Source organism: Lampetra fluviatilis, chromosome 23 (assembly GCF_964198595.1).
Source record: "Lampetra fluviatilis chromosome 23, kcLamFluv1.1, whole genome shotgun sequence".
Taxonomy (NCBI): domain Eukaryota; kingdom Metazoa; phylum Chordata; class Hyperoartia; order Petromyzontiformes; family Petromyzontidae; genus Lampetra; species Lampetra fluviatilis.
The window spans coordinates 6,441,501-6,454,908 of record NC_136297.1 but is presented as its reverse complement, the minus strand read 5'-3'; the positions used below and the strand labels follow the sequence as shown (position 1 = coordinate 6,454,908).

General features: G+C 49.6%; 1 protein-coding gene across 4 annotated transcripts in view; it reads left to right on the top strand.

The window, feature by feature from the left end:
• Positions 1 to 13,408, top strand: part of SMCHD1 (structural maintenance of chromosomes flexible hinge domain containing 1) — a 95,647-nt gene that overhangs the window by 36,576 nt on the left and 45,663 nt on the right. For all 4 annotated transcript variants that reach the window (XR_013639152.1, XM_078866931.1, XM_078866933.1 and 1 more), the window contains exons 25-33: positions 136 to 363; positions 1,011 to 1,159; positions 1,990 to 2,078; positions 3,045 to 3,157; positions 4,038 to 4,205; positions 5,616 to 5,741; positions 7,445 to 7,524; positions 8,335 to 8,492; positions 12,559 to 12,677. Coding sequence is in view for 3 of the 4 variants with exons in the window: in XM_078866931.1 (XP_078723057.1) it covers positions 136 to 363; positions 1,011 to 1,159; positions 1,990 to 2,078; positions 3,045 to 3,157; positions 4,038 to 4,205; positions 5,616 to 5,741; positions 7,445 to 7,524; positions 8,335 to 8,492; positions 12,559 to 12,677 (1,230 nt within the window). In the remaining variant the exon portion in view is untranslated. The remainder of the gene's footprint in view (positions 1 to 135; positions 364 to 1,010; positions 1,160 to 1,989; positions 2,079 to 3,044; positions 3,158 to 4,037; positions 4,206 to 5,615; positions 5,742 to 7,444; positions 7,525 to 8,334; positions 8,493 to 12,558; positions 12,678 to 13,408) is intronic.

Genomic DNA, 13,408 nt, shown 5'->3' with positions numbered 1-13,408 from the left:
ATCTAGAATTAATATCTTTTCATAAAAATCAACATCACGGGGGAATTTTATAAATAATATATTGTCTCGTGATGAATCCAACGGCATGTCGTTTCGTGAGCATTGACATCGCGGCGTCCTGCCGATGCGCCGCAGAACAACAAAGAAGTTCCGCCCGTGGAGCGCAAAGTGAAGTTGCAGCCCAGCAGCCGCGCCGCCTCCATCCAGATCTTCAACCTCGGCAACAACCGCGCCACGCTCATCCGTCCAGCCGACGAGATCAACTGGCCTGCGGGCGAGCACCTGCGCAATCTCCTCTACAAGCTGTACGACGAGGGAGACCGCGAGATCATGGTCAACGCCACGCTGGTCTCCAAGATGCGGGTGGGGTCCCCCCCCCCTGCCTCTCCCCTTCGCTCGCTCGCATGCGTGCTCGCGCACTCACCCCCCCCCCCCACTCCCGCCCTGTCATCTACCTGCCCTGTCACCCGCTCATTCGGCTGCTCATCCTGCCACTCGCCCGTTTACTGTCACTCACCTTGCCCTCTGTCTTACTCGTTCATTCGCTCACTCGCTCACTTACTCGCCTGCCTAGCCTCTTGCCTGGGTTCTCACTCTCCCGTTCACTTTCTTGCCCTCTCTCCCCCTCACTCACTCAAGCTCACCCTCTTCGCCTACGTTCTGCTCACTTATTAATTCACTTGCCCTCTTTACCCTCTGACTCGCTTGCTCGTCCTGTTACCTTCTTGCTTTCTTACTCTCTTGCTCTGTAACAAACTCATCCTATCGCCCGCTTGCTCTCATTCCTGCTTGCCCATGTGCTCTCTCGCTCATTCATTCATTTGTTCACTTGGGCACGACATTTGGTCTTGCTGACTTTAGCCTGGCATACAATGACAAGTGATGAATGGCCCAGCTCGACATGGACATTCTGAAAAGTTTAGGCCACACGGGGAGAGCGCATATTAAACGGTCGTTAAGAGATGGTTCCGTCTGATGATTGCTTTCATTTCACCTGCCGGACGCTGAAGGTGACGTGGACCCCCAAGGTGAACCGGGAGTTACTCATGCAGGGCCTTCTGCCGGACGTAAAGGTTCCCACGCTCGCCAGCGAGCCCAAGTACTGCCAGATCTTCTTCCAGGACGACAACAACACTCTGGAGACCTCCTTCACCATCAGGTGGGCGCTACGCGGCAGGGCGCACTGTCAGCAGTGGTTGGCATGGTGCCTCGGTTGCAAGGAATGAAATAAGGCGGCCCGCTGTCCAAATTTTGGCCGCTCCGTTTGGAGCCTCACAATCGGGCCCCGTCTCTGGTGCGTGGTTCTCAGAGCAGTTGCACCGCCTGCACACTCGATAGATACACCACTTGAGTGGTGATGCTGTTTATCGGAATTTGCCCAGCACTCTCCGAGCCAAGCTAAGGCACAATGATATTATTTAATAATCAGCCATTATTAAATGATAATAATCGAACAGAAGTTTGAGCTGGGTCGATAAAACTCCACGCACACAGAGACACTTGGTGGTCTACAAAAGTTGTCATTATAGCCTCATCTCTCTAGCTACCGCGTGACCACAGTGGCAGTGTCCCCGGTGTTCGCCATCACTTCGGCTGCAGGTTGCAATGCTCTCGTGATGTGCTGTTGAAGATGGCTTGAATAAAAAAAAAAAATCGTCAAACGACTTTATCTTTAGAATAACCCTGCAACATTCAAACAGTTTAATAGAGGTGTCCGTGTGTGTGGGGAGCGGGTAGTGCAGCGGTTAGTGCGCTGCGCTATGAACCCAGCGACCCGAATTTGATTCCCGCTCATGGCCAACACTCGGTCGACTTAGCCTCAAATTAGTACCTGGTATGATGTATAAACATTGCCGCTGTGGGGGCATGGTGCTGGCCACCCACCCCCTCGTGTGCCGTGCCAGCATTCATCGCTAACAACACTTGCCCCAACAGTATATTAAGGCTATACGGGGGATCTTTGTCTTTGTGGTCGATCGGTGGGCACAGAGCCATCCCGGATGAGCCCAAGAACCTGAGGGTGACGCTGAAAGGCTTACCCATCATACAACTGGACGAGATGCTGAGCGCTGAGATCCGTGAGTGTGGAAACCGGCAGCCCCAACCGCGCCACTGTTTTCCATCTCAACTGTGGTCATGCAATGGCTCACCCCTCATGCTCGCTCCCTCACGGCGCTTCTTCTTTAATCGCTCGGTCTTTCCAACTGTTCGGAAAAATCTGCTCCTTGCTCCTGCTGCCTCAATGCGTCGCTGCCTCTGAGTTGAGTGCAGTCCTGCCCTGTGCTTCTTGCTAGAGCTCTTTCCACACATTCGCCGTCCGTCTCCAAAATTCCCACGATTGGTGGTCACATTTGGGTTCACTCGAGGAATCGAACTTTAGTTCTTTAAAGGCACCTTTCTTAAACCAAGACCCCCCTCTACATTATTATTAAACCAATGTTCTCTTGCATAGTTTGTGCCGTTGCAATTATATTGGACCATCTCGTTTATTTATTTGGTTTGTTTCGTCTCGCTTGTTTTGTTAGCCTCAAGGTTTAAATTGGATATTATTTGCGTGAATTCTCAACAAGCAGTTATCACCAATGCTGATCTCTACACATCATCGTCGGCGCATTTCATGAAATGCCTTGTGGGATTAATCGTGGCACCTCTGCTCTTCTGGATAAGCAATGGCCATTATGATAACTTGTAACTGTATGTTGTATCATTGTTTACGTTAATAAGGGAGTACCTTTGCTCAACCAAATGGTGCAAACTCCACATTCCTACAACTTAGCCAGCATATGTAGAACACCAGACCATGGTCACCAGCATTGCAAGCCCAGTGCCGATTATGGGGCTCGTGTGGGTGGTTTGAATAATTAATTAAATGCTTCTTTACCTCCTGCTCTGTCCCCTACCGGCCACCAGAAAGCACCGCTCTATCCAGCAGTTTTCTGATTGGCTGCTGATGGTCATATGGTGGGATTTCTTGTTGTTTATCCTCCCTGCCCCCCCTCCCCTCGACTGACCTTCGACCCCATTGCCCCTCACACTCCCGACAGTGGTTGAAGTGACGGATCAGTTCGGAAACACCGTGATGTCGTCCGGCTTCGCGACGGCGCTCAATGTCTCGGCCAAAGGTCTCGACCTTTCGACGCTCAACATGAGCTGGCAGGTGCGTCCGCTGCTGCATCGCTCTGGCGCCCACGTATCCCAGCCGCCCGCAGGCACCATGTGGACGTGTGTGTGTGCGTGTGTATGGGGAGCGGTAGCGTAATGGTTAGAGCATTGCACTACGAACTCGGCGACCTAAGTTGGATTCCCGCTTATGGTCAACACCAGTGACGATTATCTGAATCGGTCCTGCGCTTCCCCTAGGTCGACTTAACCTGAAATGAGTACCTGATGTGATTTGTAAACCGCCACTGGGGGAGACGAAGGGCGTGGTGTTGGCCACCAACCCCCTCGTGTGCCATGCCGGCCTTCATGGGTGCTCGTTAACAGCACTTTCCTGTTAAGGCTATACGTGGGATCTTTGTCTTTTGGATCTGTTTCCTGTGGTTCTTTAGTAAATTAATTAATGGCGAAGGGGGTTGCCAGTCCCTCGCACCCGTCCTAGTATTACGGTTATCCACGGTGGTGGATGTGAGAGACACTCACAAACACCACAGTGTTGTTGTCTGACATGACGAAGAGGTGGTGGTGGGTTTGCCACCTGGCACCTCATCTAGCACAAGCACAGTGGTGATGTCACCATCACTTCGTGGTGAATGGCAGCTGTTTTTGTTGTTGTAGGTCAACTCATCCTTAAATGAGTACTTGGTGCAAGGTGTAAACATCAGCACTGGGGAGACAAAGGTGGCCAGATAGATTTCTGGCCATACCACTCCCAAATTTCAGAATTTACCCGCAAATTACTTGAATGTAATATACACCACAGCCATCGCCACCAACTGCGGGAACTTGGCAAGACCCTTCTTGAGACTCGGTCAGGGTTCCTTCGGTAAATAAACATAATAATAATAATTGCGTGTGTGTGTGTTTGTGTTTGGCAGGAGTGCTCCGGCAGCGTGCTGGTGAAGGGCATTCGCTTCCAGTTAGGCCCCCTGGGCCCCAGGGACATTTTATTCTCGCTCAAGGACCTTAAAGAACACCTCATAGTCACCCTTGACGCGGGCCAGCCCGCCACGCTGCAGCTGCTGCCCTGGCACGACACGCAAAAGGCACTTGCACTCTTAATTATTCGCGCTCACCGCCAACCGTCGCAGACTTGGTGCAGCATCTGAAAACAAAATTTACTCTGCATTCTACAAGACAATATGATGTGGGTTCATGTATCGTCGGAATGTGACCGACCGTATCTTGAGGGGACAAACAGAAACGGTGGGGATATTTATTTTATGGAGAGAAAATAGGGCAGTCATTCGGTGAAAGACAGAGAGAAGAAAGCAAGGTCCTGAGACCCTGCACTTGAACAGAGGCCGAGGCAGCACAGATGGCAACATACGGTGACAAATAGACAAAAAGAATCGATGCTTGAGTCATGACAATGCATTGAATCACTGGGTGGGGGCTTGAATTAATGAGTATTTACATATGGGAGGAAACAGGAGGACCTGGAGAAAAGCCACATGTGCAAGGGGGGAACTCTGTGTATCCTGTACAGATGGAACAGTTGGAGATTAGTTCACAGCTGCTGTACCGCCTCCTGGAGAGCCCAGCGTATGGTACTACAGGAAGGGAGTTTTGCAACATTCTTGTGTCGCACCATCCCTCGCCTCCACAGTGCCAGACTACAGGCGTGCATAGACACCACCACCCATCACTTAGCATCTCTCTGCTCCAGCGAGCATGGGACTGCCCCTTGGGTACTAGCTGACATAAGGATAATGAAATGCAGTATTGGCTTTGCTGCCCCGAAATTTCCAAATCTCTCGACACGTGTGATGTTTTCTGAGCACATGTGCAGTGCGTGGGTCGACGCGAAGTTAAAGTCAATAATCGTCTGTGCTCATCTGAGTTGCTAATTGTGTTGTGTGCCTGTCTACGCGGTGAGTGGTGGGGTATGATGGTTGGCCAGCAGTGCAGAGCTATGAGCTCAGGATTCCGGTTTCAATTTCTGGCCATGATGCTCGTCACCGATGACAATTGGAATCGGAGCATGGCCATGTTCTGAAATGATTACTTAGTCTTAGTGTAGTGATCTCAAAAACATTGGCATTGTGGAGATAGAAGCGGGCAAGCGTGGGTGTTGCTGGCGTTGTGTGTGTGTGTGTGTGCGCGCGTGCGTGCATGTATACGTATGCTCGAGCGCATCTGTGTGTGGGTGTCGAGCGCTGTTGTAGTAGTTAGTGCACTGCATTTCAAACCGGTGACCTGAGTTCGATTGACAACTACAGTTAACATCATTGGTGAGTGATATCTGAACTAGTTTTGGGCCTTTCCCTAGGTCATCTCAACCTCAAATGAGTAGCTAGTGCTGTGTGTGTGTGCATTTGGGTGTAAACATCAGCAACTGGCCAGGTGTACAGCGTTGGCCTTCATGGGTGCTTGCAAACGGCACTTGCCCCAACAGTCTGTATAAAGGTTATATCGTGGAGATCTTTGTCTTCTGTGATGGTGTGCGCGTGCAGCCCATCACTGTGTACAACTACAGTAGCCTGGAGAAGCCCTTGACGGTTCAGCTGTGCGACAAGTGGGGAAACCCCTGCCAGCAGCCGAACGTCCGTGTGCAGCTCATCACCCCGCACTCGCTCAAGGTCTGTTCCAGCTTCTCCTTCATGTATGAGATCCCGGCTATGTCGCTCAGCGCTCGAGCAAGCTGCTCGCAATCGGAAGGCCGCGAGCTAAAATCCTGGTCGGTGGTTGTCTCAGCCCAACGTCCCCTGCGGGTCAATACAATAAGTACCGCTTCATGGGGAATAGTCAACATTGGATGTCCTAGATATCGACGCGTCGCCACCATAGGAATGTGAAGCTTCCACCACTGGCTCAGGACAGTAAATTGGGCGTAATTTTTAGATGGCTGGGGAAAGACAACGAAAAGGCACTTTGCTGACAATGCCCATGCAACACATCAAGGCACCCATGTGGCACATCAAGACACCCACATATTCCATTAAAGGACCCATGTGACTCCTACTGGACTTTGGAAAGAGAGATGTCTCTTGTCCATTCCGTGGTCAACAGGGGGTAGTGTGCTCTTAGAAATTACTCGGGCATTTGGGGAAACGCCCTCTGGACTCGGCTTACTTTCTTAGCATTTTTGTTCACTCTGATGGATTAATTACTCAATGCAAAACCAAAGAAATACGTCTGTGGTTCAATATGATTTTAGCAGTGGATGGAATCAGCAGAGATACCACGGCATCATCGCAGTACATCCCAACGAACCTCGATGGATGAGAGGGTTGCGTTGTTAATCCTGTAATGGCCATGTAGTCTACACGTTTCTGCACTGTACAGGTTTTATATGCTGACGACTTAACGAGATGAGTGCCATACTCAGGGATTTTTTATTTGAATAAAACGGAGATGGAATACACGGATTGTGGTGAAGCATGCGGAGTGTATCCTGAGAAGCACTTCCCCAGGTCATCTCGACGGTGCAGGCATTGCGTGTGGATTATTTATTTAGTTAGCGAATTCGTTTTGACACCGAGAGTCACACCAGAGTCAGAGTTGGTAGAATTTAGTCACGACTGGTTGGATCGTTAGCTTCCCCTCCCCACCCATCCCCCGATGGGGACCCGGGCACTGACGGAGAGGAGGTGGCATGAACTTCGAAGCCATTGCCCCCCAGCGTGTATGCACGCAGATGTGGCTTGTCTTCAGGGAGCGGTAATGCGACGGGAAAGCGTGTCCCAGCCACCCGAGTCACCATGTGGACGTGTGTGTGTATGGGGAGCGGTAGCATAATGGTTAGAGCATTGCACTACGAACTCAGCGACCTAAGTTGGATTCCTGCGTATGGCCAACACCAGTGACGATTATCTGAATCGGTCCTGAGCCTCCCATAGGTTAACTCAACCTCAAGTGAGTACCTGGCGTGATACGTAAACATCGCCACTGGGGAGACCAAGGCGGCTGGGCATGGTGAGGGCCGCCCACCCCCTTCGGTGCCATGCCTGCCTTCATAGGCGCTCGATAATAGCACTTTCTCCAACAGCCTGTCAAGGCTATAAGGGGGGAATTCTTGTCTTTGATTTGTCTTCGTGCCAGCAAAAGTGACACTGCGCGGTGAGAAGAGCACAGGAGCGACGTCAATTACGTACACGTGCCATCGCTTCTGGTTTGACACCGTATATCCGAAATTTCATACCTAGGCCATGCTTTGTAATGAACTGAAAATCGGAAAACACCATGCCTGGCCTGCGTGCATGTACGTTGTGCGCATCTGCTGTGTTGCGCTATGTTGCTTGTGTGTGGTGTCGCGCTGACTCCTCGTGGCTGTGTGGAACAGCTCTCTCCGGCTGCCACCACTCAAAAGACGAACAAGCAAGGGAAGGCCGAGTTTGGGGTCCTGCAAGTGAACGCGCCCTGGTGAGTCAGCCATTCCACGCCGCGTCGCATAGCAGGGGCAGAGGTGGAATGTGAGATGGTCCTGGGTCGCCTCTAGGTCGACTCGGCCATAAATGAGTGCATGCTGGGATTTGTAAACGTCAGCACTGGGGAGACATCAGTGGTCAGGTTTGGTGCTGGCCACACCACTCTCTCATAGGTGCGCTGTGCTGGCCTTCATTGGCGCTCACTAACAACACTTGCTCCAACAGCCTTTTGAAGGCTACTCGGGAGAGCTTTGTACATGTATGCATGTGCATGTGTTTTTTTTGTATAAGTATGCTTATGTGTGAGTGATAAATGTATGTATGTTGACCAATGTGGTGATGTAGGTCACGTAAACATCATGACCCACCCAGAGTGGAGAGGCCCTTATCCTGCAGTGGGTTGAAAAAACTGGCGGTATATACACATGCATGTATAAAAATGTGTGTATGTTTGTGTATTTATGCTGTGCACACCTGTATGTGCATGGCGAGTAGTGGCGCAGTGGTTCGCGTGCAAGGCAACGAACCAGATTATCAAAGTTCCATTCACGCTCGCAGTTAACATCGGTGAAGAATATCTGAACTGGTCCTGGGCCTCCTCTAGGTCAACTCAGCCTTAAATGAGTACCTGGTGCGCTGTGTAAATAGCACCGGAAAGACAAAGGTGGCCGGGCGTGATATTGGTCACCCACCCCCTTGGGTTCCGTGCCGGCCTTCATAGTTGCTCACTATCTGCGCTTGGCCCAACAGTCTGCTAAGGCTATACGGGGGGGATCTCTGTCCTTGTGTGTGCGGCACACTCCAGCGGAGACTTCACGCTGCAGCTGAAGGCCCACGTGGGGAAACAGGTGCTGGAGGGGCCCAAGATCCTCCTGTCCGTGCTGCCCGATCCCAACAAAGCCACGCAGCTACTGGTGGACTTCAACAAGCTGGTGCAGCACACTGTGGGAGGCATCCTCACAGGCATGGCTACCACACACAGACTGCCCAGTGTGGGTACATTGTGTGTGTATGTATGAGTGTGCGTGAGTGTGGGGAGCGGTGGTGCACCAGTTAGCGCACTGTGCTACTAATACGCGACTCGAGTTCGATTCCCGCTCACGGCCAATAGCAGTGACGATTATCTGAACCGGTCCTGGGCAACTGCACCTCAATTGGTTATCTGGTGTGATGAGTAAATATCGCCATTTGGGAGGATAAGGCGGCCGGGAGTGCTGCTGGTCACCCACCTCCTCGTGTGCCATGCCGACATTGACACGTGCTCGCTTACAGCACTTGTACCAAAAAAAGTCTGTTCAGGCACCTGTGGGTGATGTCACCTCCACTTAGTGGCAAGTGGTGGTGGTTGTTGTGTGGGTATATTTTTGTCTCTGTGTGTGTCTGTGCGATTATGGAGAGCAGCGGTGCGATTACAGGTTTTGATTCCTGGCTATGCATAACGCTAATTACAAGTGACAAATGAATCTGTCATCAGCTGATGATTACATAACTGGGACGCAAAGGTGGCCGGGCAAGATGCAAGCCACATTACTCCTCTGTCTTGGCCTGAGTAGGTTCTCGTTAAAAGCACTTCGCCACTAGAGTCCAAAGGGCTAAATAGGGATATTTGTTTTGTATGTGTACGTATTAGTATTGTCATGAGTGGTTGATTTTGTCAATAAATAGTGAGCGAACCATCATACTGATCCCTTGCCAGCACAGCTGGGCTGCTGGCTTTGAATCTGCGTACCCACTGAGATTAAACCAACTGCTCAAGTAGAGCGAGTTTGACCAGCTCGGCCTGGTCACCAATCATTGCACGAAAGAAAACTGTTATGAGTTAACCACTGAATATTTGTTTAGTCTCAGGACACTTTTTTTCAGATGCGTCCTGCATTGGGTTGTTTGTTCATCGCCATTAATGATAATTTCGCTTCATATGTGAGAAAACTCTTAAGTACCCAGATAAAACCCACCACACATGAGGCGGTAACACTTAGATCTCCACAAAGATGGATTCAACAATCCATGCTGTACTGCTATATTTTGGCCACCTCGCAGCCTAAGCGTATGAGTTAAAGTTAAATCCTACTCAACTTGTTGTTTGTTGTGGAATTTTCGCATTACTATGGCAGGGGCAAGTGTATCCACAGGACATTTTCTGTTGTTTTCCATACAAATTTAAACTAATTTTATTGACCCCGGAGGGATGATGGTCGAACGCTCAACCCTCGGATTGCAAGCCGCTCATAGGGTGGTCTTCTATCCAAGTACTGGCCACGCTCAATCCTGCTTTAATTTCCGAGTTCCGACGAGATCGGGCCTGTTCAGGACCATTACATTTAACATTTTGCTCGCGCTTGTGCGTTTTCATCAAATTGCTGCCTTCGTTTTGGCTGTTGCAGCTTAATGAGCGGTTGAATGATTAATGATGGATAGAGGTTCCCAGTTGCGACACAGCCAGTGTTGTGCTTGAGCCTGGTTGTCGTTTCTCGAGATTTGTCGACTCTGCTGCCAGCACGGCCCCTTAATGGGCACTGAATGGCACCGTTACGCCGGTGCCATCGGCGGTAATTAGGCACGAGCCAGCTGTGTTTGTGCTGTCACCAAGGCAGTAAAGTGACACACATACACGTGCCAACAAGTATGCACGCGTGCGCGCACACACGTGCTTCCATACACACGCCATAGCTAAATATGATACTTCAAAGGGGCACATTTTTCAGTTCCGTGTTAGGACGGAACAGTCTTTGAAGCCGCGCGTGACCTTAAACAATTCGCGCATCCGATCCAAATTAAAACAATTTTGCTAGGAAGATTAAGCCAATGAGACTTGGTATGTGCAGGGAGTTTCATTATCTCAGAAATCCCAGACCGTGTAAAAATTAGATTTTGTGCTTTGATTTAGCCTCATCTGGCTTTGTAAATTCTACAGCTCTAATTCAACAGCTCGATGCAGAGCGAATCACTCGCCCCCATCTGCACAGCTAAGGAGAGTGCAGGGCAGCCCTTTGTGAAAGATAGACCCTTGAAGGATGTCGTGCATGTGATATACGTTTCTAAAACGTATATCACATTCTCATGTGTAATGAGGCGATGGTATCAGCCCCATCACTAATTACTTCACAAAAAACCCTGTAGTATGAAAATAAGGATTAGAATTTTTAATAATAAACACATCACGGTGCTGTGTGATGGAAGCGATACATTTGTAACACTGGTGTCACAAAGCTGGCCAGCTTACCCAGTGGAAGAGGGAGCGACTCGCAGTTGGAAGGTTGCGATTTAAAAATGCTGGCTGACTTAGCCAACCATGCTTTCGGTGTCGATGAAATGTGTACTACTTTGGGAAAGGGTCAACAGCGGTTTCCTATGGATGGCCTCGCTGCCACCATAAGAATGCAGAATATCCAATGCTGGCTCTCTGCAGGGCTGCAAATAGGAGATGAACACCAATGTCTCCTTGCTTCTTCAAGTAGGAAAGCACTTTGACTTTTGGAGGAAACCACTTTGACTTTTGTAGTCGTGATGAGCGCATGGCGCTTGCACCGTCGCGGCTCTACGTGCGGTTGACGGAGGGCCGTATCTCTCTGTGGCAACGTTTCCTTTAAAACAAAAACAGCGGAAAACAGAAAAAGACATGGCCATGAATATTTTAGTGCCGTGCTTTCCAGGAAGGTCTATTCTTGTCGTCGCGTGGGTACACACACGTGCCAACGCTGTTTAAAACCTGCTTGAATCGAGGCGTTGTCTGCACTGCAGTTTATCTCCCTCAGAAGCGAGTGGCCGTTATGCACCATTTTATTTTGGCGGAAATTGGGAGCAATAGTGTGTGCGTGAGAATGCATTCAGTGGGCGCTTGGAATGGTGGTGGTGGTCATGATGGCAACGATGTTATTAGTTGTAGTGCCGGTTATTTTGTGACGACGTGTCTGTCCATCTTGCTGTGGTGGCTACGCATGTTGTCTGTAGTACAGAATTTTGGATGCGAGGGTGGGTGGATTACACAGATGTTGTGAATCTCCCTTTCCTCTGGGCGTCGAGGTGCCATGTGCCCTGACTCGCCGTGAGAAGATGGTATAACAAGTGGACTAACCTCAATCTTTTTCCATCTGTGTATGGTGATTGTGTTGCCTTCTCATGCACATAGGTTTTCTCTGGATGCTCTGGTTTCCTGGCAAACTTAGAAATACTCAAAACATTGGTTCAAAACATCTAAAAATTAAAACCCCTCCTGAAAAAGAGTCTTTGGATTTAGTTTGGCTTTTTGTGTTTAATTAATTCTTCTTCTGATATAAATGTAATCTTATGCTCGTGATGCTCTGCATTTTACTGTACGTGTGAGAATTGATTACTTGAAATGCATAGCAATGATGTGCTCATGAAAGGCCGATGTTATATTGAAGAGACTGGATCAAACTAAAATCGTAGAAACCATACGGAAAATTTCGAAAAAATAAGAACGAGGCCACGTGGAAATGTTTGAGCCAGCGCTTCTCCTAGCCGCTTTGGGGTGGTGTGAATCATTACAATCCCAGTGGTGTACTCTGAAAAAAGGCTATTGTGCAAAACATCACCGATTGTGTATTTTTTTTCCTTTTTAATGCCACAAACAACGTTATTGACGAATGCGTTGAGTTTTTTTGTTATTTGTGCCTGTGCATATCACTGCCGATGCAGTATAACTAAATTATTTATTACCATATACATATTGGATCATCTCTACGAGAGGTGTATAGTTGCGCCTCGTTACGGATGGGTGCGATTGACGGACAGAACTTATGGGGAAAAAGCTTTCAACCTTGCTTGGAAAGCATTAAAAACACATTTAACCTGCTCCCCGATCATTTCCCCTATTGTAGAGCAGTGAGCTCAGAGACACCCATGGTCAGTCTCTAATTTTTAGGGTGTATTGCTCCGGGTGTGGTCCACGTTATTTGCTGTTTTTCCTCATCTTCGGAAAATCTTCTTTGTATTCTGGGTTCTTGAATGACAAACAAAATTACAAAACAATTTACGCCACGTGCTCGATGCGGTGACCTGCTCTCAGACCTCATGGTGCAAGTTCTGGCTGAGGATGGGAAGCTGATGAAGAACGTGACACCCAACAACCTGAGCATGAAGATCTGGAATGCAGACACCAAAGTCTCCCCCAAGTCTCCCTCTAAGGTATGCAGGGTCAGTGCCAGCTGGACAGCTCCCCTATCCGCTAAAATTACATTGTTGCGACCGTGTCCGCACACGTGCAGTTACATAACGGTCCGTATGTAACGTTACGTGTCGTGCAGCCCTTTGTCCGTCCATTGCCGGCTGAGGGCACGGCAAAATGTTTGACCAGACATTGGCCGCGCTGGTCATTGCAGGCTGGTGATGATGGAGAGAGAGTGGCTGGGGGAGCATGCAAGTCCAGGACAACAATAGACGTCGCTGCCTGGCCCTCTGCTATCCGCAATGTAGCCCCCATAGCCTGTGACACGTATGGTGCTCGCCCATCCCAAGTTCTATACAGGCTCTAGCCCAACATTTTATGACCTTGGGCACATTGCGGGTGATGTGGCCGTAGCTCTGTATTCGTCCAGGAGGTTCGGGGGAGTCTGAAGAGCGTTTTTTTTAAGGAAGGTTCTGCACCAGTATGAATGGAGGCTTTCTTTCCGAGAGTAACCTCACTTTTCCCACCTATGTCACCAGCACGCCAACCACCAATACCGTGTTGTAGATGCACAGGCAAAATATCTTTCCATGTGACGACACATCTTCCGGGCCATGCCGTCCTCGTGAATTTTTTCCACGTGCGTTCACGCGCGCACGCCGCCACCACCACCACAACTCAATTGTTTGATCAGCCCCCGTCGGCTTGTCTCCTGCATGTTTGTGCGGCGGTAAAGTCTGATTGAACCTCC